Consider the following 23,979-nt stretch of genomic DNA (forward strand, 5'->3'; position numbering starts at 1 on the left):
CCGTTTGAGCTGCCGCCCCGCCCTCCCGGAACGGAAGCCACGCGACCCCCCGCAGCGGCGCCGGCCGTTGGCTGTCTGACACGTCCGTTCAGACGGTTCCTTCTCTTCATTGGCTACTTTACCAGCGGCTTCTGAAACTTCCTTGCTATTGGCCTAAGTATTTGTCATTCCAATTACTTTCCCCGCCCAACCCCAGGGGGCAGGCGCTTTCACAGCCCCGAAGGTCATTGGCTGACAAAGATGTCTGTCAGAGAGATAACGGCGCAGTGCGGGTGAATGGGGGCGTGGGTGGCGTAGAATCTAGCGCGCACGGCGGCAGGCCTCCAAGTTCTAGGCCAAGTCTCTGTGCGTGAGAGCTGTTGTGTGACCTGCTCTGACTTCCCCACTGCAGCCGCTCTTTCCAGCGGCTTCTCCACGCTGTCCAGTGAAACTGAAAATTCTGCCTTACGGGATGGCCTGCTGCATTTCGTGGCACTGAGCTCCGCGGCCTGGCTGCCTGGCCTGCGCCAAACGGGAACCACTGTAATTCCCGGATCGTGCCAACGTCCCCCTTAGGCCGGGATGTTGTCCTCCCAGCGCCCCAAGGGCAGGCCCCGAACACGCCGTCGGACCCGCCGATGTACTCAGGGCCAGGCCGGCTGCAGTCAGGCTTTCCTGCGCTATCCTGGCCTTTGTAGAAATGCTCCGAATTCAAGGGTTGGTCTTCAGCAGGCAGCAGCCCGATCAGCGTGGCTCTCCGTTTTTATTAGTTCCCATTCCATCCTTTCCCCACCGAGGGTCCCAAGGCAAATGCTAATCTAGCCCTAAATATTGTATCTGTGTCTTGAGTTTGAAATGGATAAGGGTCCAAATCTAGGTAACATCTCTTTATAATTTAAATAGTTTCCAGTAATTTGCTTTCAACAAAACTAAAGGAGAATTGTACTGAGTTGTTAGATGATATCATTAAATATAGTTTTTAATGATAAATGTGATTGTTAACACAGAAAGAATTCAACGGATTGAGTGTTACTCTTACACATAACAAACCCCTTATAGTACCATCTACTTCCTTATGTGAACAAGTTTTCTCAGTGCTTAGGTTTTACTCTAATAAAAAATAATATTCATCCATACACATGAACTACTTGGGAGGAAAATTCCCTCTTTTAAGAGATGTATATCCAACAAAATTTTAGTTTCTATAAAAATTTAAGTAGAGATATTTATGTTGTTTTGGAAAACCTAGTACTAAGTGTAACCGTTAAAGCCTTAGTAAGGTTAGAAACAATTACTTTAAAAATTTCAATGTATATATACACACCTGTGTTGCAAACAGATGTGATAAGGTTATTAATAACAGACTTTCAAGCACGGAAGTAGCTTACATGTCAGGTAAACGGTGGATGGACTAGAGTAGAATTATGAGCAGAGAAAAAGGAACTATGTTAAAAAAGAGCTTGTTCTATGTTAAAAACGAGTGATATTGGCTTCTGAATTACTGCTGTCTGGACGGAAATAGATCGACATAAACGCAGCAGTTTATAAAGTGTCAGTATTTGCAACACACTGGAAATTATTTCCTTTGCAACTATTTAAACTTATCATGAAATACTTCAGATGTCAACTAAAGATGTGTGAGGGGGGAAATAGATTTTCAAAATTCTTTTAGGGGGTACTGAAAAAGGACAGGACCAGTGACTTTTTGGACAACAGCCCATTTCTATGGAGTAGTTGACTGCACATGTTCTCAAACCAGACCATCTGGGCTGAAATTATGTCCTCCTTTTGATATATTTTTGGGAAATGTTCTTTTTAAAAAAAAAAAAATCAAAGTATAATTTACACATAGAGATGCACATATTTTTACAACCTGAAACACACTCATGCAATCAGCACTTAGATCAGGAAATAGAAGAGTACCAGCACCCCAGAAGTTCCCCTCTTGCTTGGGTAAATTTCTTAGTGTCTCTCTGCTTCTGATCCCTCATCTTTACTCTATTTTATTTATTTTTTTAAAGATTTTTTTTTGATGTGGACCATTTTTAAAGTCTTTATTGAATTTGTTACAATATTGCTTCTTTTGTTTTGTTTTTTGTCCACAAGTCATGTGGGATCTCAGCTCCCCAACCAGGGATTGAATCCGGGCCCCCTGCTTTGGAAAGCGAAGTCTTAACCACTGGACTGTCAGGGAAGTCCCTGATCCCTCATCTTTAAAATGGGGCTAATAATACTGACCCCATAGGGTTGTTGTAAAGAGTCGATAAACTAATATCTGCAGGGCAGTCAGCACAGTGCTCCCCCCGCAACAGGGTATGTGCTATGGAAGTGTTGGCTTTTGTCATGATTTCCTATGGCCACCAAGCCAGCACCTCTCTGCTTCCCTCTACCCCAGCCTGGCTAAGAGCCCCCTACTCTGGGGGCTCCTAGACCCGGTGGAGCCACATTCAGGTCCCCAACACACAGCTCCTTGGGAGAGGGACTTGGAGAAGATCACAGCTGTCAAGAGTTACTGCACAATCAAGGACCCGATGACCCTCAGGTAAGTTACACACCCAGCCCAATATGAAGTGTGCAGACTTTATTAGCTCTGAGACACTCCACCACCCACAAGGGTCCCAAAGGTCATCACAGAACTGTGAGGGGCAGAGTGGCTAAGGGCTAGAGTTCTGTGCCCTGACATGTCCACTACGGAGGACACTTTTGTCTCTAGCTGGTTCACAGGCTCTCGGCAGGAGGTCTTGACCAAGCTTGGGGGCTGGCTGGGTGGTGGGGGATAGTTCTGAGCTGGGAGGTGGTCGTACTCAGCACAGAGCAAGGCTCTCACACAGAAGATCAGAAACGTCTCCTTTCTTCACTGAGCCCTCTGTCCCGTAAGCTATCTCCACACACACCTGAGGCTCACCCACCCTCCACCAGGCCTGCTGGGAAAGTCCTGAGCCTCTTCACCCCGCCATCTTGTCACCTGGATTGGCGATTTGTAGCTACTTTAGGTGAATGGTTTTCAGAGGGCTGGTTTAGAGGCTGTCTGCCTCTCCCAAATCCTTAACTGTCACCTCACCCACCTTCAGTTCCTTCATGGTGTCTTTTATCTTGGGGTACAGTGGCTCTAGCTCCTCGCAAATCCAGGATCTGAGCCATGTCTCTGGAACTCCAGCTGTTTGGGGACAGAGCTGAGGTGTTCAGGGAGGGAGGGAAAGCGGGGACCACAGACAAGTCCCCGTTCCTCTAGGGGATGCAGAGGTGAGGTCAGGGGTGACAGGAGCCCCTCAGGCTGCTTCTGTTCTGAGGACAGTGGCAGAGTTTTGTCCATTTCTGTGGCCGGGGGCGGCATCCTAGACGAGGAGTTCCCAAGCTTTGGCCTCCATTCTTCCAGGTCACCACAGCTGGGGGTCTGGGAGGGGCAAGAAAGAGGGGGGCACGCAGTGTGGGGAGCCCCCCAGGCTACCCTGACTTCCACGATGGGACCTGGCAGGAGCTGTGTCCTGCTGCCCTTGCCCCAGATGTGGCGTCCATGGTCACAGTCTGGGCTCTGTCACCACCTGTCCAGGCTGCCTGCCACGACTCAGACCATAAAGGAGGACACCAGAAGTCATAGGTGCTCTCAGGCTGGATGCCCACTGAGACCAAGTTAAGGGTAGGGGAGACATGCAGCTGCCACCAGGCAAGCCCCTGGGGATCCCCTCGGCTGCTTACCTGTGCAGGGGGCAGATCGCCCTGGGCTAGTCTCATTCCTGGATTCTGAGTCACTGAGGTTGCAGGAAACAAGGCCAGGTCATTGGAGACAGGGGCTCCCAGAATGTAGCCAGTGTGGTCCTGGGGCAGGGGCTGCTGGAGGAGCTGCAGGATGCGGCTGAGGTCTAAGGACAGGCGGGACTCCAGCCTGCCAGGCAGAACCCCACAGTCAGAGTCGGGGTCAGGGCTGGAGTTGGCAAAAGCAGTTTAGGTGCTAAGAGCAGCTCTCAGTTTTGTAGCCTGCGTGCTGTCCCTGCTGGATGAAGCTATTTCCCCTCTACAATCCACAGCCCCTGCTCAAAGTTCCCTTAGCACATCCCTGACTCCAATAGTAACAGTGACCAGGCGCCGTGCACACATCATTTAGTCCTCATAATGAAGTGGGTTTTTTTTGGAGGGGGGGGGGCTACGAAATTACATTATTTGACAGAATGGTACTAAGGAAAGAACTTAAGTAGATGTTTTGGTACTCCTTAGAGTACCAAAGAGTTACCAAAGGTAACCCAAACAGGCATGCACTGCCTTGGTGACCAGGGAGGGCACCCCCGTGGCTAAGACAAGCCAGCCTACGGCTTAGCTCTCCTTATCACTGTTTTCCAGAGGGTGCCTATCAAAGAGATACTCTGCCCTCATAATGAAGCTTGATGTGGATATTCTGGTTATCCCCATTTCACAGAAGGGCAAACTGAGGCTCAGAGTAGTTAAGTAACTTGTCTGTGGTATTGCTGGTAAGTTGCAGAGCCAGAATTTGAACCCAGGACTGTACTGGCCCTAAGCCCTCGCTCTGCCACCACAGCCCTGCCATCCACAGGCCAACCCCCTGTCCAAGGGCCCATGGAGTCTGTTTCTGCACGAGGTTATGTCCCTCTCCCCAGAAGTCTTCTCTGGCATGCTCTAGGGTTTGCTGGGAGAAGCCATCCAAGGAATTGTGCTTAGTGACAGGGATGGGGAGGTCTGCAGCTAAATGGGACTGGTCATTCTCAAACCCATGGGGGCACCCAGCACTGTCCCTGAGGCACCAGGAGGGGGCACCCGTGCCTAGCCTGCCACTGGGCCTGCCCCCCTGTGGCTGCCCCCACCCCTGGCCTGCAGGTCACTCACCTGTTCATCTGGGCCTGAAGTTGCTCAAGCCTGGAGCCTAGCTCCCGAGGCCAGCAGTCTGGGTGTCCCTGAGGGTTTGGGGGGCTGTGACTTGGCCTGGGAGGCACTTGCTGCAGCAACTCAGGCCAGAGGCCAGATGCATCTGAAATGCTCAGGGAAGGGGCTGCACCTGCAATGGGGAAAGGGAAGCTTGAGCTGTGGTCCAGCTGGTTCCACAGGCCTGATCTTCTCTAGCAGAGGCCGGTCCCCGCCCCCCACCTGTCATGGGAACACAGGGTGGGAGGAGTGGATCTCCTTACCTGGGTGCCCTGGAATATGAGGTCCTGCCCCACAGAGGTCTGGCTTCCGGGACCCAGAAGGCTATAGCCCTGGGAGGGGGAGCCGGCTGGGTGGGGACGTCCAGCCCTGGCCTCCCTGTCCAGGGAGCTGCAGCCCAGCGGGGCCCTTGGTGCCTTGATGTGGAGCCCCAGGGGGCTGGCTGGTGTCCACCCCTGGGGGCAGCCCTCACAGGCTCTGAACACGCGAGGCAGGGGGGCGGGGAAGGGTACAAGGGCCTCCAGCACTAAGCCTAGAGAGGGAGCCCCTCTCCACTCCTTGAGGGACTGGGGGGGCCTCTCCCAGGGGAGGCAGGGCGGGGAGGACCTGAGATGGGGCAGGAGGCTGGGCAGGGGCAGACACTGCTGGGGGCCAGCTTCGCTCACCTGACTGGTTGTCACTGAGGAAGAAGCCTTGGTGGGCCTGGCTGCCTGGAGCCTGTTGGGGTGATGACTGGAGACCCCCGCCTGCCTTGTGGGGAACAAGAGCATCAAGTAACAGGGACCAAAGCCAGGACAGGGCCTCTTTGCCCTCCCCTCCCCCTCTCCCTGTGGCCCTGTGGCAACTAGGTGAGAAAGTGGTGAGGGGCGGCTGGGCTCCCCCATCCTGCTCCGGGCAGCTCCCCTCCTGTGTGGGTGGGGAGGAGATGAACAGGGGCCTGGAGACGTGCAGATCCCCACAGAGTCTTACGACAGGCTGCCTCGAGCAGCAGGGTTGGGGGTGGAGGAGGCAGGGAGCTGTCTCCTCCCTTTCCCCAATGCCCTGGTGCCCCCGCCCTCGGCGTGGGCCAATGGGACCATTTCCTCTGAGGAGATGAGGTCTGGAAGTCCCAATCCATTCAGGGGGTGCCCTCAGCAGCACCCCTGGCAGCCCACTCTCCTGGCACCATAAGACTTGGTTGCACCCAGGGGCGGTAGATGTCCCAAGCCATGGAGACCACGTGCTTCTTGCCCTGGAGTCCAGCCACTGAGCATTTGGGCCTCCTGATGGCTCCTGGCTGCTGGACCTTCCCCAAGGCAGGGTCCTTACGAGATATCTCCTAGACAGAGCAGGTGGGAAGAGGGAGGGGCCAGGGAGGGGGAGGACAGCAGAGGGCACAGGGTGGGGAGGGCTGTCCAGAGCATGTAAACCTGCCTCAGTACCACCTCCAGAGGCTGGGGGTGGGGGGCTCGGCGTCAGGGCCTCCGCCGCTGCTGTCCCTGCCAGGTGTGCGGCCCCCTGCTCCCCACTGCCTGGTTCCAGACCCTGCTCCTCCAGACAGACCCTCTGGGGCACTTCCACTCTGCACTGGCTGTCCCACTCCTTGGCAACCCTGAGCTCCACAAATATTTTGTCCCCCTGCACACTCTTGAGACTTCCGGTTATTGAATTATGCAGCTCTTTCTTTTTCCTGAGTTATTATAATCTCTTCCACTGAGTGGTAAACTTGAGAGGAGAGACTATCACTGTTTATACCCCTGGGACCTGGCACCATGAGTTCTTAGATGGCAGAAACCGCCCCGCCCCACCCCCCCCAAACTTGCAGCTTGGTAGGATGTGATGGGAAAACCCTGGGCTATGGAGATGCACAAACTTGAGTCCCATTTCAGCTGCACCACTGACTGTATGGTTTACTGTATGGTTGTGGGGGTTTGGTCATTTGTCTACTAGGACCCTCAGTTTCCTCATCTGGAAAATGGGGATAACAACACCACTTGCAAGAAGGCTAAATGAGATCACGTGAAAGGAGCCCAGCGCTTACCACATAGTTGGTGCTCGATAATTGGTAGCTATCTTCATACTTAGCCTTATGTTGGCCGTGGTGGGCAAGAAGAAATTATGGCAAAGGGAGTAGGAGAGGGTTGAAAGGAAGGGAAGTGGTCAGATGGGTCCCTTCACGCCAGGCAGGCCAAGCTCTCAGCAGGCTGACTGGCCATTGTCCATTACCAGCTGGCCGAGGGCCACCCCCCACCCAGCCCACCCAGCCCAGACTCACGTCCCGCAGGTTGAAGGTGACCTCCAGCTTACTCCAGAAGCTGTCTGCGAAGGCGGGGTACATGTCCAGCACCTCCAGCAGGTCTGCCCGCTGGATCTTGTGCAGGTCACAGTAGGTCAGGGCCCGTACATCTGCACTGGACTTGCCTGGCCGGGCATGGAGGCTAACAGGCTCCCCAAAGATGTCATTCTTTCCTGCCAGCCAGAGGGGCGGGGGTCTCTCTAGGGCCTGGCTCCAAGCTCTCTTCTGAGAAGCCTCCCTGAGGACCTCTTAACCATGACCTGACCCCACTTCAGGGATCCTGCCGGGCTGGGGCCTGGAAACAAGGCTGGGCATGCTGGCAGGGACTGTGCCCTTCCCTTGTCCCCTGAGCTCTGCAGGGACCCCTCCCACCCCAGCATGTGGCTCCCTTTGCTATCTCCAGGCCCCTCCGGACTGCCCTCTATCAGAATCCCCCCTCCTGTTTCCCACTTACTTTGGAACTGCCCCTACCACCCCCACTCAGGGGACAGCCGGCAGTAGGGACCCTAAAGGCTCCCTGCTCAATCTCTTCCTCTCTGGGCTTCCACGGTGCTGCAGAGTGGAGGCGACCCAGGGTCAGGAGCACCCAGCTCCCCAGGGCAGGTCCGGAGGCTTCTCTCTCTTTGTGTTCCCATTTCCACCGTGGAGCCAAGTGACAAGCATGGCCCTAGCAGAGGAAGCCTGGGGAAGTCACTTCCTCTCTCTGGACCCCAGTGTCCTCATCTCTAAAATGGGTATAACCATGTCTGCCTTGTCTGTCCCCCTGGGCTGTCCAAAGAAGCAGATGTGATGCTTGAGGAAGTGCCTCGAATAGCAAGAGGCACCAGACAGGTGGATGCAAGGCATTGGGAGGGACGGATGTCACAGGGTGGGCATGGGCTGGATACGGGGGCATGTGGTAGGGTAATGGGCCCTCTGGTGCCAGGCACTGTACTAGCCACAGGATGTAGACATGAATAAGGTGCTGTCTCACCCGCAAGGAGCCCCCCAAATCCCAGAGAGAGAGATTACAGAACGATCTCTAGAGCCTCAGAACAAGGAAGAGCCCAGAGCAGTGGGGCTATGGGGGAGGGAGAGGCTTGTCCCACCAGGAGTGGTTGGGAGCAGGGAAGAGGGGGGCTTACAGAGCAAGTGAAGTGGGGGCTGGGTTATGAGAATCAAAGAGGACTGGAGACAGGCAGTTGGGTGGAGGAAACAGCATGTGGCCTGTGTGGCACAGTCGGGGCTGGGGGCGGAGAGCCTAGCGCCAGGGTGCCAGGGACCATGATGGCCACTCCCCCCCAGGAAAGTCCAGCCCCCCAGCCTGATCGTACCACACAAGGGGAGCTAATGGTTTGTACAACGATGGATGGAGGCCAGCACAAGTGCTGCGAGAGAATAGGACAAAAGGTCGTTTACAGATGAGGGAACTGAGTCTTAGAGAAGGAAGGGAATTTCCAGGGTCACATATGAAACCCAGAAGCTGGAAATCTGGGCAACATTATAAAGTGATGGTTTTCCAGTAGATGAAGGATTATGACCTAATGTCCATTTCCACTCAGGACAAAAGGAGAGGAGTTCATGTCTCTAACTGAAACTTAAATTGGACTGGCTTCTCAATTATTAATGATAATTATTATCCCTCCCACATGGGTGACACTTCTAAGCTTGGCTGAGACTGAGGCAAGGGCTCATAGAGGCGCCCATGCTGGAGCTCAGCACTGAAGGATGACTGGGTCTGCCAGGCAGGGGTGCAAGGTAGGTGCTCTCAGAGAGTGGCAGCACGTGCAAAGGCACGGAGGTATGAGGGATGGGCGGGTTTAGAGAACTAACCGGTGTGTAAGGCTGGAGCCTGAACTACCAGGGGGAGGGTGGCAGGACTTAGGGTGGCCAGAATGGGGAGGGCTGTGCATGCCATGCACAGGGGTTTACATTTGTCCCCTGGGTCATGGGGAACCATGGAAGGATTTTGAGCAGAAGAGGAGAATGCACAGATATGAATTTCAGGTCACTGGCAGAAGGTGGAAGACGGTGTATGGCAGTAGACCAGATTCAGGACCACGGGAAAGGAGCTCCTGACACCTCCCTGACACACAATGAGGGCAGGACCCAGGCAGGGACAAGGAGATAGGTATGGGGCAGAGAGCTATTAAGAAGGAGAACAGACAGGGCTCTGTGGCTGCCTGGATGGTGGGGGTGGGGCAGAAAGGAGGAGGGTGCTTCCTTGGTTGACTCCCAGGTCTCTGGCCTGGGCAGCGGAAGGTTCACAGTGATGGGGGTGCCGACTGAGCTGCCTTTGGGGGAAGATAATGATTTCAGATTGAGATATGCTGTTTGGTCAGTCTGTGGACTGTAAGGGTGGCCGTGCCTGGGAACGCAGGGAATATTCCGGTCTAAGGAGAGATTGGGGCTGGGACAGTGTTCTGGGGGTCCTTGTGGCATAGGTGAGGCTGAGATCATGGGAGCAAGGAGCTGGCCCAGGTGAGGATGTAGTGGGGGAAGAGAGCACCACACTTGGGAAACACCAACTGCGGACAGGCCAGAGGGAGAGGACTGCGGGGGGACTGTTGGAGGAGAGCCAGGCCGTGAGGACCAAGGGAGGGTGAGATCAAGGACGGCTGGGCAGGGACGTGGGGTGGGCTGAAGTCAGGGACAAGGCAAGGAAGCTGAGAATCATCTCTGACAGCTGAAGGTCGCTGCCCAAGGTAAGTGACCTTCCCAAGGCAAGGGGCAGAGGCTGTGTGTGCCCCAAATCCGTCCCCTGCCTCGTGCTCCTATCCTTCCTCCAAAGTGTCCAGCTGTCCCTGCAGCTGCACTGAGACTGGGGACCTCCCTCCATCTGAGACAAACCCTTGCCCTCTCACCCGGAGCTTCCCAAAGGCAGGAGAAGGTAGCCTGCCTGGACTTGCTAGTCAGAGACACAGCCCTGGAATGCCTGCTTGTCCACCTACCAGATGTCTCGGAGCCTCAACTTCCCTATCAGGAAAATGGGGCCTGTGGCAGAGGTTGGTTTTAAGGATTCAGTAAGCTGGGTATAAAGCTCCCCGGGGCACATGCTCGGCACATAGCGGGTCAGTAAAAGGTGCCACCCTCATCATTGGGAATGGCCTGGTTCAGGCAGGACATCCCCCACACCAGCCTGGCCCTCCCCGCCGGACCCACCGAGGATGGCCACCACCACGTCGTCGCGCAGGATCTCGATGGAGCCACGGGAGATGAAGTAGAGCGTGGAGAGCACGTCGCCGAGGTGCACCAGCGTGTCCCCGGGCGGCGCGTGCGTCGTCTTGAACTTGACGGCGAGCGCTCGCAGGCAGCCCTTGCTGGCGCCGCGGAAGGCCGGGCAGTGCTGCAGCAGCGCGCGGTGCAGGTGCAGGCAGATGTCGGCCTGCAGGCACTCGGGGAAGCCCTTCAGCACCTGCGAGGCGGGCAGTCGCGTCCAGCGGGCCGCGGCCGGGGCGGAGGTGGGGCTCGGGGAGCGGGTGGGGAGGGCTCTGGGGCCGCCCTGCGCCCGCGGGACCTTGGTCTCCCCCGGGGCGTTAGCCAGAGCTGGGACTTGAGCTTGGTCGCCGTCCCACCCCGGCAGAGCGGCGGGGGCTCACCGCGTTCATGTCGATGCCGTTGGTGTAGGACCAGGCGTGCTGGAAGTACTCCTCGAGGCGCTGCCGCAGCGGGTTGGGGATCTGGTGGAAGCGGATGAACTCCTTGACTCGCAGCATCTGCGTGTGGTAGCGCGCGGTGCCCGAGTACAGGCGCTGGATGATGGCCGACACGTTGCCGAAGATGCTGGCGTACATGAGGGCTGAGGCAGGGAGTGGGAATGCCAGGGGGTGGGTGGGTGGAGGGTGAGCTCCTGAGCGTCCCCACCAGGTCACACCACCCCGGGGCCTGTTCCAGGGCTCCGTCTCCCCGGGATCCCCCAACCAGGGACCCCTCTGTCCAGGGCAAAGTCAGAAGTGCCCAGGACAGCGCCAGAGTAAATGGGGGACAAAGACCTCTGGGCTTCCTGCCCTCCTCCCCCTGCCCTGTGCCTCTAGGCAGCTTCCTGGGCCCAGAGGCCAAACTCCTGAGAAGAAAAAACTAGGGCAATGATTTTTTTTAGTTCAGATTGTTTTCTCTTTCAAGTTGTAAAAATATAATAAAAGGAAAACTCTTGGTCTCTTGTTTTCACCCATTTCCCCCCCTTGTTTTTGTTTTTCTGGGCTTTCACATCTCTAAATACTCTGAACATGACAACTTAGTCTAAGTGTAAAATTCCACACTGCCTCTTGTGTTCCTAGACCAGGTGTCTTGGGAGGCAGGCAGCGCGGTGCAGGGCCTGAGAGCTCACGGCCCTGGGAGCCGGCCCCCTGGGCTGGAACTGGGTCTTTCCGTAACCCCCGGCAAGTTAGGACCTTCAGTTTCTCGGTCTGTAAACTGGGCTCATACTATGGCCATCATGGAGAACTGATGGGAACAAAATATGGGCCTCTGATAAACACTTAGAAAAGTGTCTGGTGGGGCAGGCTCCGTGGCATGGACCTGTGCTAAGAAGGGCCCTGGGCTTGGTTTAATGCTCTGTTGTCACCATCTTGAAATTCTTAATAATTTTTTTTTTTAACAAAGGGCTGCACATTTGCATTTTGCACCAGGCCCTGAAAGTGACATAGTTGGTCCTGATCCCTGGTATATAGCAAGGGCTATATGGGTGTTAAAGTCTGTGTATAGTTGGTGTACATGTATGCAAACGTTCATTGTGCTGCAAACTTAGGATCTGCCTATCATACACACTCTGTTATATCTCATTACAAAACGAAAACTGGGATTCTGTGGGTAAGGCCCGGGACACTCACAGCCAATAAGCATGACGCAGATGGAGAAGACCTTTTCAGAGTTGGTGTTGGGTGAGACGTTGCCGAAGCCCACGCTGGTGAGGCTGCTGAAGGTGAAGTACAGGGCCGTGACATACTTGTCCTGCACCGAGGGGCCTGAGGCTGGGTCGCTGCCATTGTAGTGCTTGCCGAGCTGCGCGCCCAGGCTGTCCAGCCAGCCGATCTTGGGCTCCAGGTAAGGCCGCTCCACGTTGCCGATGGCATACCAGATGCAGGCCAGCCAGTGCGCGATGAGCGCGAAGGTACACATGAGCAGGAAGAGCACAGCCGCCCCGTACTCAGAGTAGCGGTCCAGCTTCCGAGCCACGCGCACCAGCCGCAGCAGCCTCGCAGTCTTCAGCAGCCCAATCAGGGTTGTGGTCTGGAGAGGCAGGGAGGGGGCCGTGGGCTGGGGGTCGGCCTTTGAAAGGCTGCTCTTAGGACCACATTTATTCATTTGCGAGTATGATCACATAGTCATTCAACAAACACTCATGGAGAGGTTGCTTTGGGCCAGGCTCTTGGCAGTGAGGCACAGTGCAGGACCTTAAAAGAGGTTCTCAGCCTAAAGCTCAAAATAGTCTTATGTTTGCTAGCACAGAAGTCGAAGGGGAGCACAGAGGAAGGGGAGATCAAGTCTGCAGCAGCAGGGCAGGGGAGGCTTCCTAGAGGAGGTGATACAGGAGCTGAGTCTTGAGAGAGAAGGCTGAGTCTCCAGGCAGACAGGAGGGAGAGGGAAAGGGCATTCTGGGCACAGTGAGCCCCGTGTGCAAAGGCACCGAGGTGTGAAGTGGCACAGGCCACGTGGGAAACCAAGGGTGGTGTTGCAGCCAGGAGCGCAGAGTGGAAGACGGTGGAGTAGTGAGGAATGAGCCTGGAGGGTGGGCAGGGGCTGCTGCTGTGGCCACAGGGTCCACAAAGCTTGGCTCTTATTCCAAGCCACTGGGGAAGCATTGAAGGTTCTGAAGACTGGGTCAGGTAAGGGCAGGGGCAGATAAGTGATCTGAATCTTGCGCTGGCCTCTGTGTTTAGAGGGGGAGGTTGGCAGCTGTGGGGCTGGGGCAGAGGTGGGTAAGAAGGCCACTCAGCGTCCAGGCAGGGGCAGTGCGGGTGGAAAGGGGGAGGGAGAGAACTCGGGGATAGATTTGTTGGGAGCGGGTGGGCATGGGAGCAGGTAGCCACCATGAATTCCCCATGCTGGACAGGCTGGGTGATTGGGGCGTGACTGGAACACAGGAGGCAGAGCTGATTTGAAAGGAAATTTGATCCCAAGAAGGCGGGTCAAAAAGACACAGTGGGACTAGAAGCTACGAGAAGAGCATGAAAAAGCCCTCACATCAGCTGTGAGAAGCAGAGCGCAATAGTGGAGGGGCTGCGGCTTAGGAGGGGGTCATGGAGGGGGCAGCCTGTGGACTCCTTTCCTAACTGCAGGGTGAGCGTGGTTTAGAAGTCAGCACGCGGGGCTGGGTCTACAGGAGTGCCCGTCCCAGAAGGGGCAGGATCCTGGAGCACAGGGAGGGCACCCAGGCCTGGGATGCTCAGCTGCGCCTTCTCCAGGGCTGGGAGATGACAGATGTCTGAGGCCCCCCTTTCCACCACCACGTGCTTTGGCAAGAGTGCCTGATGCCAGGTACCCTCTGCGCCCAGGGCTGGGGGGCAGGGGACAGCCGCAGCAGCCAACCTGGATGGAGTTTGCTCACCTCATCGGATCCGGTGCGGAAGATGAGCAGGTCGAAGGGGATGGCGGCCACCATGTCGATGAGGAACCAGCCCTTGAAGTAGTGGACGGCGATGCGGCGGGGGTGGCTGACCACCTCGTCGTTGGTGTTGACGTAGGTGGTGCGGAAGTTGATGACGATGTCCACAACAAACATGATGTCCACGATGAGGTCCACCACGGTGAGCGGGCTGCAGGTGTAGCCGCAGGCCCCGCGCTGAGACTCGTCCTGGTCGCTGAGCAGGAAGGCGGCCGAGTAGGGCGTGAAGACGGCCGTGTAGATGACCAGCAGCAGGATAAGCCAGTCCCACACGGCCTTGAAGGGGCTGTAGTGCAGGAGGGTCCCGCGGTGGATGCGCGGCGCCTGCAGCTTGTACTCCGGCAGCACGTCCGCGCCCAGGGACAGGACCTGGGGGTGGGGACCACAGGGTGGTCAGCAGGTGGCCACCGCTGGTGAGATGGGCCTGGGAGGGGTGGAGAGGCAGGGGTGAAGCCTAGGAAGGGAAATGTGGGAGAGGGTGGGTGAGGATCGCTGTGCAGGGCAGAGGGGATGAGAGAGGATGGGGTGTGCACGCATGACAGGGCAAGTTCAGAAGGGGACGGGTGTATTGGGACAGGTGCAGAGAGCAGGTGGGGTCCAGGGGAGGGGTGCAGCTCTGTCTCATAGTAACCCCAGGTTTGAAGATCACCAACTGCCTCAGAAACACACCAGCCTGGAGTGGGTGGAGACCGGGCTGGGGGAAGGGAGAGGGGAGGGCCTAGCTCAGGCAGATTGGGGGGGGTGGGGGGGCATCCGTCCTCTCGGGTGGGTTTGGGAGGTTCCCAGTGGTCAGGGTCCCCATGGGAACAAGGAACCCCCAAAATAGCCTGTTCATTACTGAGGGCCCCGTGGAGACTGTGCTAGCGGGGGCCATCCCTGGAGCCAACTCTCAGAGCCTCCGTGCAAAGATCAAATTTGGGGCTACGTAGCCAATCTGGTCCCTCCACAGGCCTGGGCTCCAGAGGCCTTGACTACTTCACACATGTCCGAGGGGGTTTTGATCATTCCATTCAGCTGAATGCCCTCTGCTCTGCCCCTCCGACCGCGCCTCTGAGACTCTGGCCGACATAGGATCCCAGGGTCCAGCCCATCCCGCCCAGGCTCTGCCCAGCGGCCCCACCCAGGAAACAGCTGGGGCAGCGGGGAGGCAAGCGTTCTGAAGCCAGACCCCCAAGTTGCTCCCAGGTCTGACATTGCCGTATGACGGTCTCGGGGCGAGTTTTGTCACCTCTCTGAGCCTCCGTTCCCTCACTGGCAGAAGGGGATGACAGAGGACAACACACTCCAGGGGGCTGTTGTGAGTACACAAGGGTGCACCTTGATGACCCGTGCTGCTCTGCACGGTACTTCCTCCTCCCCGCTCATCCCATGTCTGACACTGCTCCAGCAAGGAGGGGGCCTGAGGGGTGTCCCGTGGACCACTCCCCCACCCCCTCCCCCCCAGCACTACCGGATAGGGCCCTGCCAGGGGTCCTGGTTTAAGAAAATCTGCCATGTAAGGTTCTGACCTTGCAAACCAGATCTATTAGCAGATGGGATCACAGTAAGGAAGATCCACCCAAGGGCGGGTTTCAACCAGACGGTCCCCCATCTGTCATCCAAGCGCCTAGGAGGGGCCACAGTGTCCCCACCCTGCGGTGACCTTCTGCTCTGCCTGGGCCTCGGCTCCTATTTTGCCTCCCTGGGAAGTTTCCTCTAATCCTACACAGACTCAAACCATCTTTTTCGATTTTCTCCCTGCTCCTTGTCAACACCCTGACCACACAGTCATCCCCCACTGACCTACAGCTGCGCTCCCTCGCCTGCACGCCCGTCTCATGCCCCGCACTTAGTCCACATGGGGGCTCAGCTAAAGGGGACCGAACGAGTGCTGACAGCTTGGCTGTCATGGCCACCTCCACCCTTGGCTGCTCAGGACCAGCCAGGATGAAACAGCAGAGCACGGGGAGTGGGGGGGGCAGTCAGATTCGGGGGGGCGGTCAGAGGAAGAGTCCACGTCCTCAGGGCTTCCAGACAGGGGTGCCGTCTCCCCGCCCACAAACCTCCGTAGTCTCCCACTGCCTCTGAAGCCAGCACAAGGGCCCTTCCCGGTGTCCCCGGAGCTGCAGGGCCCTCAGAGTGTAGGAAATCAGGAGTGGGATCACAGCCCTCTAGGAGTTTTGAGTCCTGGTCGAGGTTGTCGTGACTTCCCTGCTCTGGGCCCTGCCAGCCCCTCCCCTGAGCTCTGTCAGGCTCCTCCCCACTTTGGGGCCCACTCGTGGCGGGTTAGTAAAGCCAAGAGGGGCTGGCGCAGGGGGAAGGGTGCAGGACAGGTTGTATGGGGGCAGGGACCATGGGCCCCAGCCGGCTCTGTCAGTCATCACGGGCAACTCTCTAGTCCGACAGCCCCCATCGCCCCTACCACCAACCAGAGGGTCCCCGGGTGCACAGCCAGGTGGACTTCCCGGGCCACTGGGCAACACTGCCTGACCTCCAAGAGCCCAGCCCTACAACCTGGGGTCCTTGCTTCCCCAGGGTTCTTGTGCTTAATGAGGGGCTGCGTCACAAGGAGTTTCCACGGGCTCTGTTCCAGCACAGACAGTGCTTCAGGCGAGGCGGGCAGGGAGGCAAAAGAGCTGCTCCCATCCCCTCAGGAAGCAAAGTCCCAGGGGGAGCAGGAGTGGGCCCCCTACCTTGCCCTGTACCCCCTTGCTCAGCCCTGGCCTAGGCACCCCTCAGTGCTTCGTGGGGCCAGCAAACTCAATGTCAAATGAGTCCTCAGAGACCATGTGATCCAATTCATTCCTCCAGATGGGGGCCCTGGGGCCCAGTAAAGGCATAAGGTCTCTTGCCCAAGGTCACATGGAGGGCTAGTGGCAGGGAACCTGAACCTTGGGCAGGGCCTCTCTGCATTTCCCTCTGGGGTGGTCAGCTGGGGACGGGGCTTCAGGCCCCAGGAGGAGGGACAGTGCGGTCAGCTGGAACAGAGGACCCAGAGGGGTTTGCCTTGGCCTGGCCAGGGCGGGGCTCGTGGGGAAGGAGGCATTCTAGGCCTGATCGCCAGGGACTTGTGCAAAGGGCGTCGCCTCCCCTCTGCCTGGATTGCAGAAGGATCCTGTCACAGGGGCTGGCTGTTGCCTCAAAGGCCAAGGGCAGGAGCAGGGCTGGGGCTCCCCCATCCACTTCTCAGGACGGCCCTGGCACCTCCGATCTCTGCTTCTTCTCTGGGCCGGGCAGAGCCTTGGGCGGGCCCCCACGGTGGCCTGCGGGCTCCCCTCTCCCAGCTCCTCCAGGCTTAGGATGTGGCACGAGTCCCAGCTCTGCTGACCCCCCCCTCCCCTGGCTCCGGGAGCTGGGCATCAGGGTGGTGGCCTCGGGGCAGGCCTTTAGGTCTAAAGAATCAGTCTCAAGCAGGACGAAAGGCCCGGAGCTCAGGCCAGACACCAGGGGCCTGGGCAGGCCGGCGGCCTCGGCTAGCCCAGCCTCGGAGGAGTCCAGTCTGGGGCCTGAGCGGGGACCCTTGAGGCCCGGCAGAGCCCCGCCCACCCTGACCAGCAGGCTGCACCTGGGTGACCTTCTCGGTGACGTTCTGGGTCCGCTCCACCACCTTGTGGGGCGCGATGATCTCAATCTCTGTGGTGGAGCCCGAGCGGTGCTTCTCCAGGTTGAACTCCACAAAGTTGAGTGTGAACTGCGGGATCTGGCTGACGGTCCTGTACTTGACCCTGCCCGTGCCAGGTCCCTGTGCACTCGGCCTGCCGTGAGAGCCATCTGAAACCAGGGCCGGGGTCAGAGCAGCCAGGGCCGGGGGACCCACTGCTCTGCCTGGTGCCCCCCGCCCCTCCCTTGCCACCTGCTCCCCGCCTCACCAGAGCCCAGGAAGCTCTGGGACAGCAGGCGCTGGGACAGACTGCGGCTCCCTCGCTTGGCCAGGAGCTGGGCCAGGTCCTCGAAGTTGAGGATGAACATGATGACGGCCCCATCCTCGTTCTTCACGGGCACCACATCCACCAGGCAGCGGAAGCTGGAGGCTGCAAATACCAGGGGAGGGGCTGACCCTGGAGGGGTCCTCTCCTGCAGGAACCTGGCCTGGGGAAGCTCGGGAGGGGGCTGGGTTAAGGTCAAGTTAAGGGCAGCCGTGGGGGGTGAGGAGGCCTGCAGAGTGACCAGAGCTATTGGGCAGAGGGTTGGTGACACTGCCCAGCACTGTCCACCCCACCCGCAGGGCAGAGGTGGAGAGAGTCGCTAAGCTTCTCATTAGGAGATAATGTAGCAACGGGCCCGAGTCCACACTCGGCCCTCAGCTCAGGGCTTAACCTTGAGGTTTGCTTCTGCTGTAATTAAAGCCGAGCAGATGGGAGTGGATTAAGTGGGGAGGTGAGGTCGGGCATTCTGCCCCCATGTAGCTCTGGCTGGCCCTGGGTTCAGCTCCCATATTCCCATCCCACAAAGATGTCCTGCTCCCCTGATGCTGGAAGGAACTCACTGTTAAGAGCACAGTAAGTGCTGGGCACTGAGCCAGCTGGCACATTAGGCCTCAAGCTCCATGATGGTGCCCAGTGGATCCCTGGAGGGCACACAAGGACCCCTGTTCTGCCGAGCCTGCGGTCCTGAGAAACTGACTTGCTGGGGCTGGCTGGGGCCCTGGAGCAGGGGGCCCTGGAGCAGGGGGCCCTGGGCTCTCAGCACACAATGATTTGGAGAAGGGATGGAACTTGTCTGGGGTGAGGACACTGGAGTGAAGGCCAGGCTGCTGCTCCAGGCCTGGGGGGAGCCCCTGGTCTCAAGGCAGAGGTTCTGGGACTTGGTGGGATAGTCGGCAGGGCAGTGGCCTGGGGTCTGGAGAGGGAGAAGGAGACAGAAGCAGGTTTGGGGCAGGACAGGCCCCTCCACCTCTCTCCTCACCCTGTCCGGCAGCCCAGACCCAGCCGTTGACCCCACTCTTCCTCTTTCTGTGCTCCAGGGTCTCACTCCCCCTCCCACAGGTGAGTGTAACAAAAGAAGCTAGAACTGCCACGTACCCCAGAGCCCAGTCTGTGGGCGGGGTGCATGCCCCGCGAGCCTCCCTCCATGGTACCCAGTCATCCCATGCCCCTCAATTCAAACTGTTGATGGGTGTCAGGCCCAAGGGTCAGGATGCTGAGGGTGGAGGCCTCAGGTAAACATGACGGTCAGAAGGCAGGTTTGTGCCTGTCTCATTTCCCAGCTGCCAGCACCTGTCTCCGGTGTTGTGTGTTAACTGAGTGAATGAAAGAATGTGTGTAAATGTGAGTGGGTGGAAGGCTAGCTGCCAGGAGTATTACTACTTTGGGTTCCACTGGAATCACTCTTCCCCTGGCTGCCCCTCTGGCGCCCTTGGTGCCTCCTTTCACCATTAGTGCTGGGGTGTAGCCGAGCTGCCCCCATCCTCCCTCCCACGTTCCTCCCGGGAAGCAGGAATCTCCCGGATCGGATTCCCGGACTCCCAGGCACCAGGCAGCCATCTGCCAGCTGCTGCACTGGGCCCCGGGGGAGACATCCACACCGAGGAGAGGCCACCCACTTGCTTCTGTGACCCACTCCCGGGCTCGCGGTGCTGCAGGCCTGCCTCCCAGACCAGAGCCTGGCGCTCTTGTCAGCCTGGGGCATGGCGAGGCTTGGGTACTGGGACCCATCCAGGAAGCCAGTGGCCTGAGACCCCGCCCCCAAGGCCAGACTATCTCCTCACTCTCTCAGGCGCTGGGAAATCTGGCCTGGGAGGCGGCAGGGAGCAGGCAGAGCTGGGCAGAGGGCAGGGCTTCCAGGCTCTATGCTGCTAGGGGCTGCCAAGGGCCAGTCTGTACCCACTGATGCTGTCTTTGGAAAACTGAGGCTGGAATTGGACCAAAGACCGGCCCATCAGAGCAGTGAGGACTGGAGCGGGGGGGGCACGTGTGACACCCTGTGCCTGACCTTCACGCTTGCTGCCTGCGGGCTGGTAGAGACAGGAGGCTATGAGGATTTGGACAGGTTCGGAACATTCTTTTCCTGATCCCTAAGCTGTCCTTGCTCACGAGTAACTGTGTCTGGGTGGCCAGAAGTGGGTGAGCGTGTCACCCTAGGTTGTGCCCAGGAGTTGGCAGTGTTCCTGTGCCCTCGGCCCGTCCCTGGAGGTGGGGGCCACGGGTTCTGCTTGTCCTCCCTTCCAGAGTCTCCTCCCAGGGCCCACCTCTCTGACCAGGGGCAGCAGGCTCGTCTGCCCCCTGGGACACCACACTGCTCTCTTCTCTGTCTCCCGGATGCTCCCCTTCCTTCAGTTTCTCATAATCCCCACCCCTCCCCTGCAAGCCTCCCTGTTGTCTGTTGCCCCCATCTCTCATTACACACCCCGACCAGCGACCAGCGTGTGGTGAGCCCTCAGGGAGGGGGTGGTGCTACAAAAGTTGCCGCTGAGAGGCCGGCTGCTCTACACCGCCTCCCTGCTGGGTGTTTCCAGCATTCATGGGTGAGCGTAAAGAAAACACTGGGACCCCAGACCTCAGCCCTTGCCCTGTCCTCCCGATCTGGAGCTGAGGACTGGAGGAGCCCCAGGCTTGGGGACTAAGGGACTCTCTGGTTTGGGGTCATCAGAAAAGAGGATCCGGCCAAGGCAGGCAGGGCTAGGCCCCTCTGGCAGGTCCCGAGTGGGGATTGGAATGGGGTGGGGGAGATCTGGGTGCTCGCCATCCCTCCCTCCAGACTTTCACTGGTTCTATCTTGTGGCCATTCCCATGCCTCCTAGCTGTTAGGTTCTTACTTTTCCTAGTGAAGGCAGATGGTGACAGAGCCAGTGTCTCAGGGGTCTCTGAGCCCTGTCTTATGGGGTAATTATTGTCAAATGCCCTGGCCTCGTTCAGCCCAGCTTTACAGAGCTGCATAATGTAGAGATATGTGGACACAGACCTTCTACTTTGACTTAGAGAACAGTCAATGGATTACCCCTTTAGAGGAAAAGAGGATTATAAATCAGCTGGAATTCTGTTCGAAACCCCTTCCCTTCCCACCTCCCTGGAGTCAGTGGAAGAAGAGGGAGAGGAGGTATTGACCTGAGGAGGGAAGAAATCACCATTAGAATGCCCTTCGGCAGGACTATAAGATGTATGTGAATATGATAAAAAAAAAACAATCATGTGATCAGAGTGGACCATAAGCTGAACATAAATTATCTGAGCATCACATCCTTCCCTCAGAGGAATACAGGCCAGGAGGTTCCCTTTTCTGGGTTTTAGGCCAATTTCAGGCAGGTCCAGGTGGTCAAGGTCTTGGACTATAGGACAGAGAAGGGCTTAGCGTGGGGATGGGAGTAGACTGGGATTTATGGGGCACCAGGTATGTGGGTCATTTTTCATTTTCACCCAGGGACAACCTCCAAGACTAGGTCTCTAGGGCCCCTTCTGATTGCTGGAGGGCCCCAGCAGGGTTCTGAAGACCTGAGTTCTGATCTCAGAGGGTCAAGTCTTGGCCTTGACCTCTGCCCCCTGCCCAGGCACATGCAGGGTGCTGAGGAGACGTTAAGAGCCCTGATCTGACATCACTAGGAGTCTGTGATCAGCCCTTGCCCCTCTGGGGCCCAGGTAGAGCTATGGGGTCAAAGAGAGGGACAGAGGAAGACCTGGTGTCCCCTATCGTTTCCTGCTGTCCCATCCAGTTCCCCTGGGACCCTTCTCACTCCTTTGACTGTCACCTCCTCTCTGTCATGATGTGAGGAGGTGAGGTCACAGCTTTTAAAAATATTCTGACTTCATTAACCCTGGGAGTGCTGCCAATCTAAGCCAGGTTCTTCCTAGTCCCCTAATCACTACCCCCGCATTCACGTGGGTGGCAGCAGCAGGGGACAGCCAGAGAGACAGCCAGGACCTGCCCAAGAAGCACCTGGAAGCCGTTAAACACACACACACACACACGCACACACACACTTACCCTCATGCTCCTAGCACACACCAGGCCCCTGCAACCCGGGTGTCAGCACCACACAGGCCCAATGCGTAGGTGCCTGCCCTTAACCTGCACTCTGGGGACCCTCATGCCTCCTTTCCCAGGGAGGGCCTTGTTCTGGTGCTTCCTTCCTCCCAAGTACTGCCTCCAAGCACAGAGTCTGTTGGGCTCCTTTCTCCCCTCTTGGGATTATTCAGACCAGATATCTCTGAGGGAAGAATCCAGAGACTTGAGGTCCAGTCCCCATCTGGACCCAAGCAGTAGAATCTTGGCCAAGTCCCTTCTTTACCTTGGGCCTCAGTGTCTTCACCCATGAAATGAAGGGGTGTATCTAAGTCAGTGGTTCCTAAACTTGCCAGAACATCCAAACTGCCTGGGAGATTTTTTCCAAATACACCTGCTTGGGCCTCAGTTCACACCTCTGAGTCAGCCTCTCTCTAGGGAAGTTGTGTTTTGGGAAACAAACTCCAGGTAATTCTGATGCAGAACAAGACTGGGGGGACATTGATCCAGGTGATTTCAAAGGGACTTTCAGGATCCTAATCCTCACTCCTCTCTTCCCTCCCCTCACTGATCCAGTGAAGTACTGTGGGGAAGGTCTTAAAGGGCTCCAGAATTTTTCATCCTCAGCCCTTGCCCTATGTTTTTGTCCTGTTTGCAGTAAGCTTGGGCTGGCAACAACATCCCAAGCTGGACGAGCCTCCAGGACATGGTAAACTCCAGTCCCTGTCTCCCAAAGGAGCTGAGGCTTGGTGAGCCAGACCCAGCCCTCTTTTCAAGCCAGCCGCCCCCATGCCTTGCCTGGCCACAGAGGCCTTGAGGGGGTGACTCCTCCCCTAATCCCCAGAGCAGACAGAGATGAGGAAAGGTTAATTTCCGTCCCAGCTGCCTGACAGCTGGGGCTGACAGTGACAGAGTGGACAGCCAGGAGACCGGGGACATGGGGGAGGGCTGGTGGTGCGGGAGGCCCTGCATGGGGCCAGGACTAGTTGGTGGCTCAGGCTAGTCCCTGGCCTCTGAAAAGGACCTCAGAAGGCATTGCGTCCAGTGTCCATCACTTCCCCTGACAGATGAGGAAACAGAGGCCCAGAGAGCAGACAAGATTTTTCCAGGCCCTTTGGTCCCCTGAGTCAGTGCCCTTTCCAGGGCCACTCTGCCCGGACAAGAGAGGGGCCAAGCCTGCCTTGCAGAACCTGTGGCCTGAGGGCGCCTCACCATCCTTGCGGTAGTAGAGGATGTCCACCTTGCACTCCTCGGCCCCCAGCAGGGCCTGCGCCAGGCGGGACATGGCACTGCGTGGGGTGTTGGGGCCTGTGAGGAAGTCGCAGGTGCACGGTCTCTGCATCACTTCCACTCGGGAGTAGCCGAAGAGCTCACAGAAGCCATCGTTGCAGTAAATGATGGCGCAGTTCTCCATCTGAGCATTGGCGATCAGGAACTTACGACCTGGGGTGGGAGGTGGGAAGCCCATGGCGACCAGGATCAGACAGCAGGAGGGAAAGATGATAGGGACCCTTAGGAGCAGTCAGCGGGGATCCGGATAGGGGAGCAAAGCAGTGATCAGAGTGAGGGAGGGGGGAGGTCAGGTCTGGGGAGGGTGGGAAGACCAAGGAAGCCAGAGTCATGGGGGAAGGTCATGGCACTCCTGGGGGTAATGAGGGGGTGGTCAGCAGGGGGAAGCAGGACAGTGACTAGAGAAGTGGGGGAAGGGGAGACAGGCCTAGGGATTTGGGGAAGACCAGCGCAGTAATGGGGTCAGTGAAGTGAGAGGGAGGCCCAAGGCTTCCCGGAGACAGGGAGAGGGGTCAGGAAGAGGGAGCAGGGGTGTGACCAGATGGGGGGCCAGGCCTGGGTGAGCTCCTAGAAAGACCAGAGGGGCTAGGGTTAGGAGGTGAAAAGGAAGGTGAAAAGGAAACCTCTGCAGGAAGTTGAGTGGGGGGTGGGGGGTGGAGAGGGGGAGACGTGGGTCGGGAGAGAAGCAGGACCGTGATAGAAGGGGTGGTCAGGGTTTGGAAGGGGCAAGAAAACAACTCGGGGTGGGGGTTGGGGGGCTGCACTCTGCCCACCGTGCTGTAGAAGAGAGGGCAGCATGGGAGGTAAGTGGGGGCTCGCTGGAGGAAAAGGTGTTTCGGGGACATTAAAGGGAAGGATTCTGCATTCAGCATCAGATATCCACCCCCACCCCCTCCACCCCGCTCTACTCGAAGTTAGTTAAGGGGTCCGGCCACTCCTGCCACCGAACCAGGACTCCAGATCATGCCTCCACCCAACGCACACACTCACTCTGGCCCTCGAACTTGCGGATGATGGTGTCCAGGTAAGTGTTTTGGGGCGCGACGTGGCCCCTGCGGACCGGCAT

The 23,979-nt window shown here is 57.6% G+C and overlaps 1 protein-coding gene across 1 annotated transcript; it reads right to left on the minus strand.

Annotated features, from left to right (window-relative positions):
• Window positions 1–3,088: 3,088 nt before the first annotated feature.
• On the minus strand, window positions 3,089–23,979 carry KCNH6 (potassium voltage-gated channel subfamily H member 6). The gene is made up of 14 exons (XM_057715972.1): window positions 23,904–23,979; window positions 22,836–23,066; window positions 17,558–17,719; window positions 17,254–17,459; window positions 13,653–14,078; window positions 12,180–12,334; window positions 11,935–12,020; window positions 10,705–10,904; window positions 10,268–10,520; window positions 7,106–7,299; window positions 5,517–5,601; window positions 4,816–4,984; window positions 3,676–3,862; window positions 3,089–3,373 (listed from the first exon to the last, which is right to left on the minus strand). The coding sequence occupies exons 1-14, from the start codon at window positions 23,977–23,979 to the stop codon at window positions 3,089–3,091; spliced, it is 2,715 nt and encodes a 904-aa protein (XP_057571955.1).

The sequence above is a fragment of the Hippopotamus amphibius genome, chromosome 17, assembly GCF_030028045.1.
Source record: "Hippopotamus amphibius kiboko isolate mHipAmp2 chromosome 17, mHipAmp2.hap2, whole genome shotgun sequence".
NCBI classification, from domain to species: Eukaryota; Metazoa; Chordata; class Mammalia; order Artiodactyla; family Hippopotamidae; genus Hippopotamus; species Hippopotamus amphibius.

Coding starts and splice junctions, on each gene's coding strand:
- KCNH6 (XM_057715972.1), bottom strand. CDS start 23,979: ATGCCGGTCCGCAGGGGCCACGTCGCGCCCCAAAACACTTACCTGGAC. Junction 7,300..10,267: donor CGTGGTGGTGGCCATCCTCG/GTGGGTCCGGCG, acceptor TCTGGCTGGCAG/GAAAGAATGACATCTTTGGG. Junction 4,985..5,516: donor CCTCAGTGACAACCAGTCAG/GTGAGCGAAGCT, acceptor TCCCCATTGCAG/GTGCAGCCCCTTCCCTGAGC.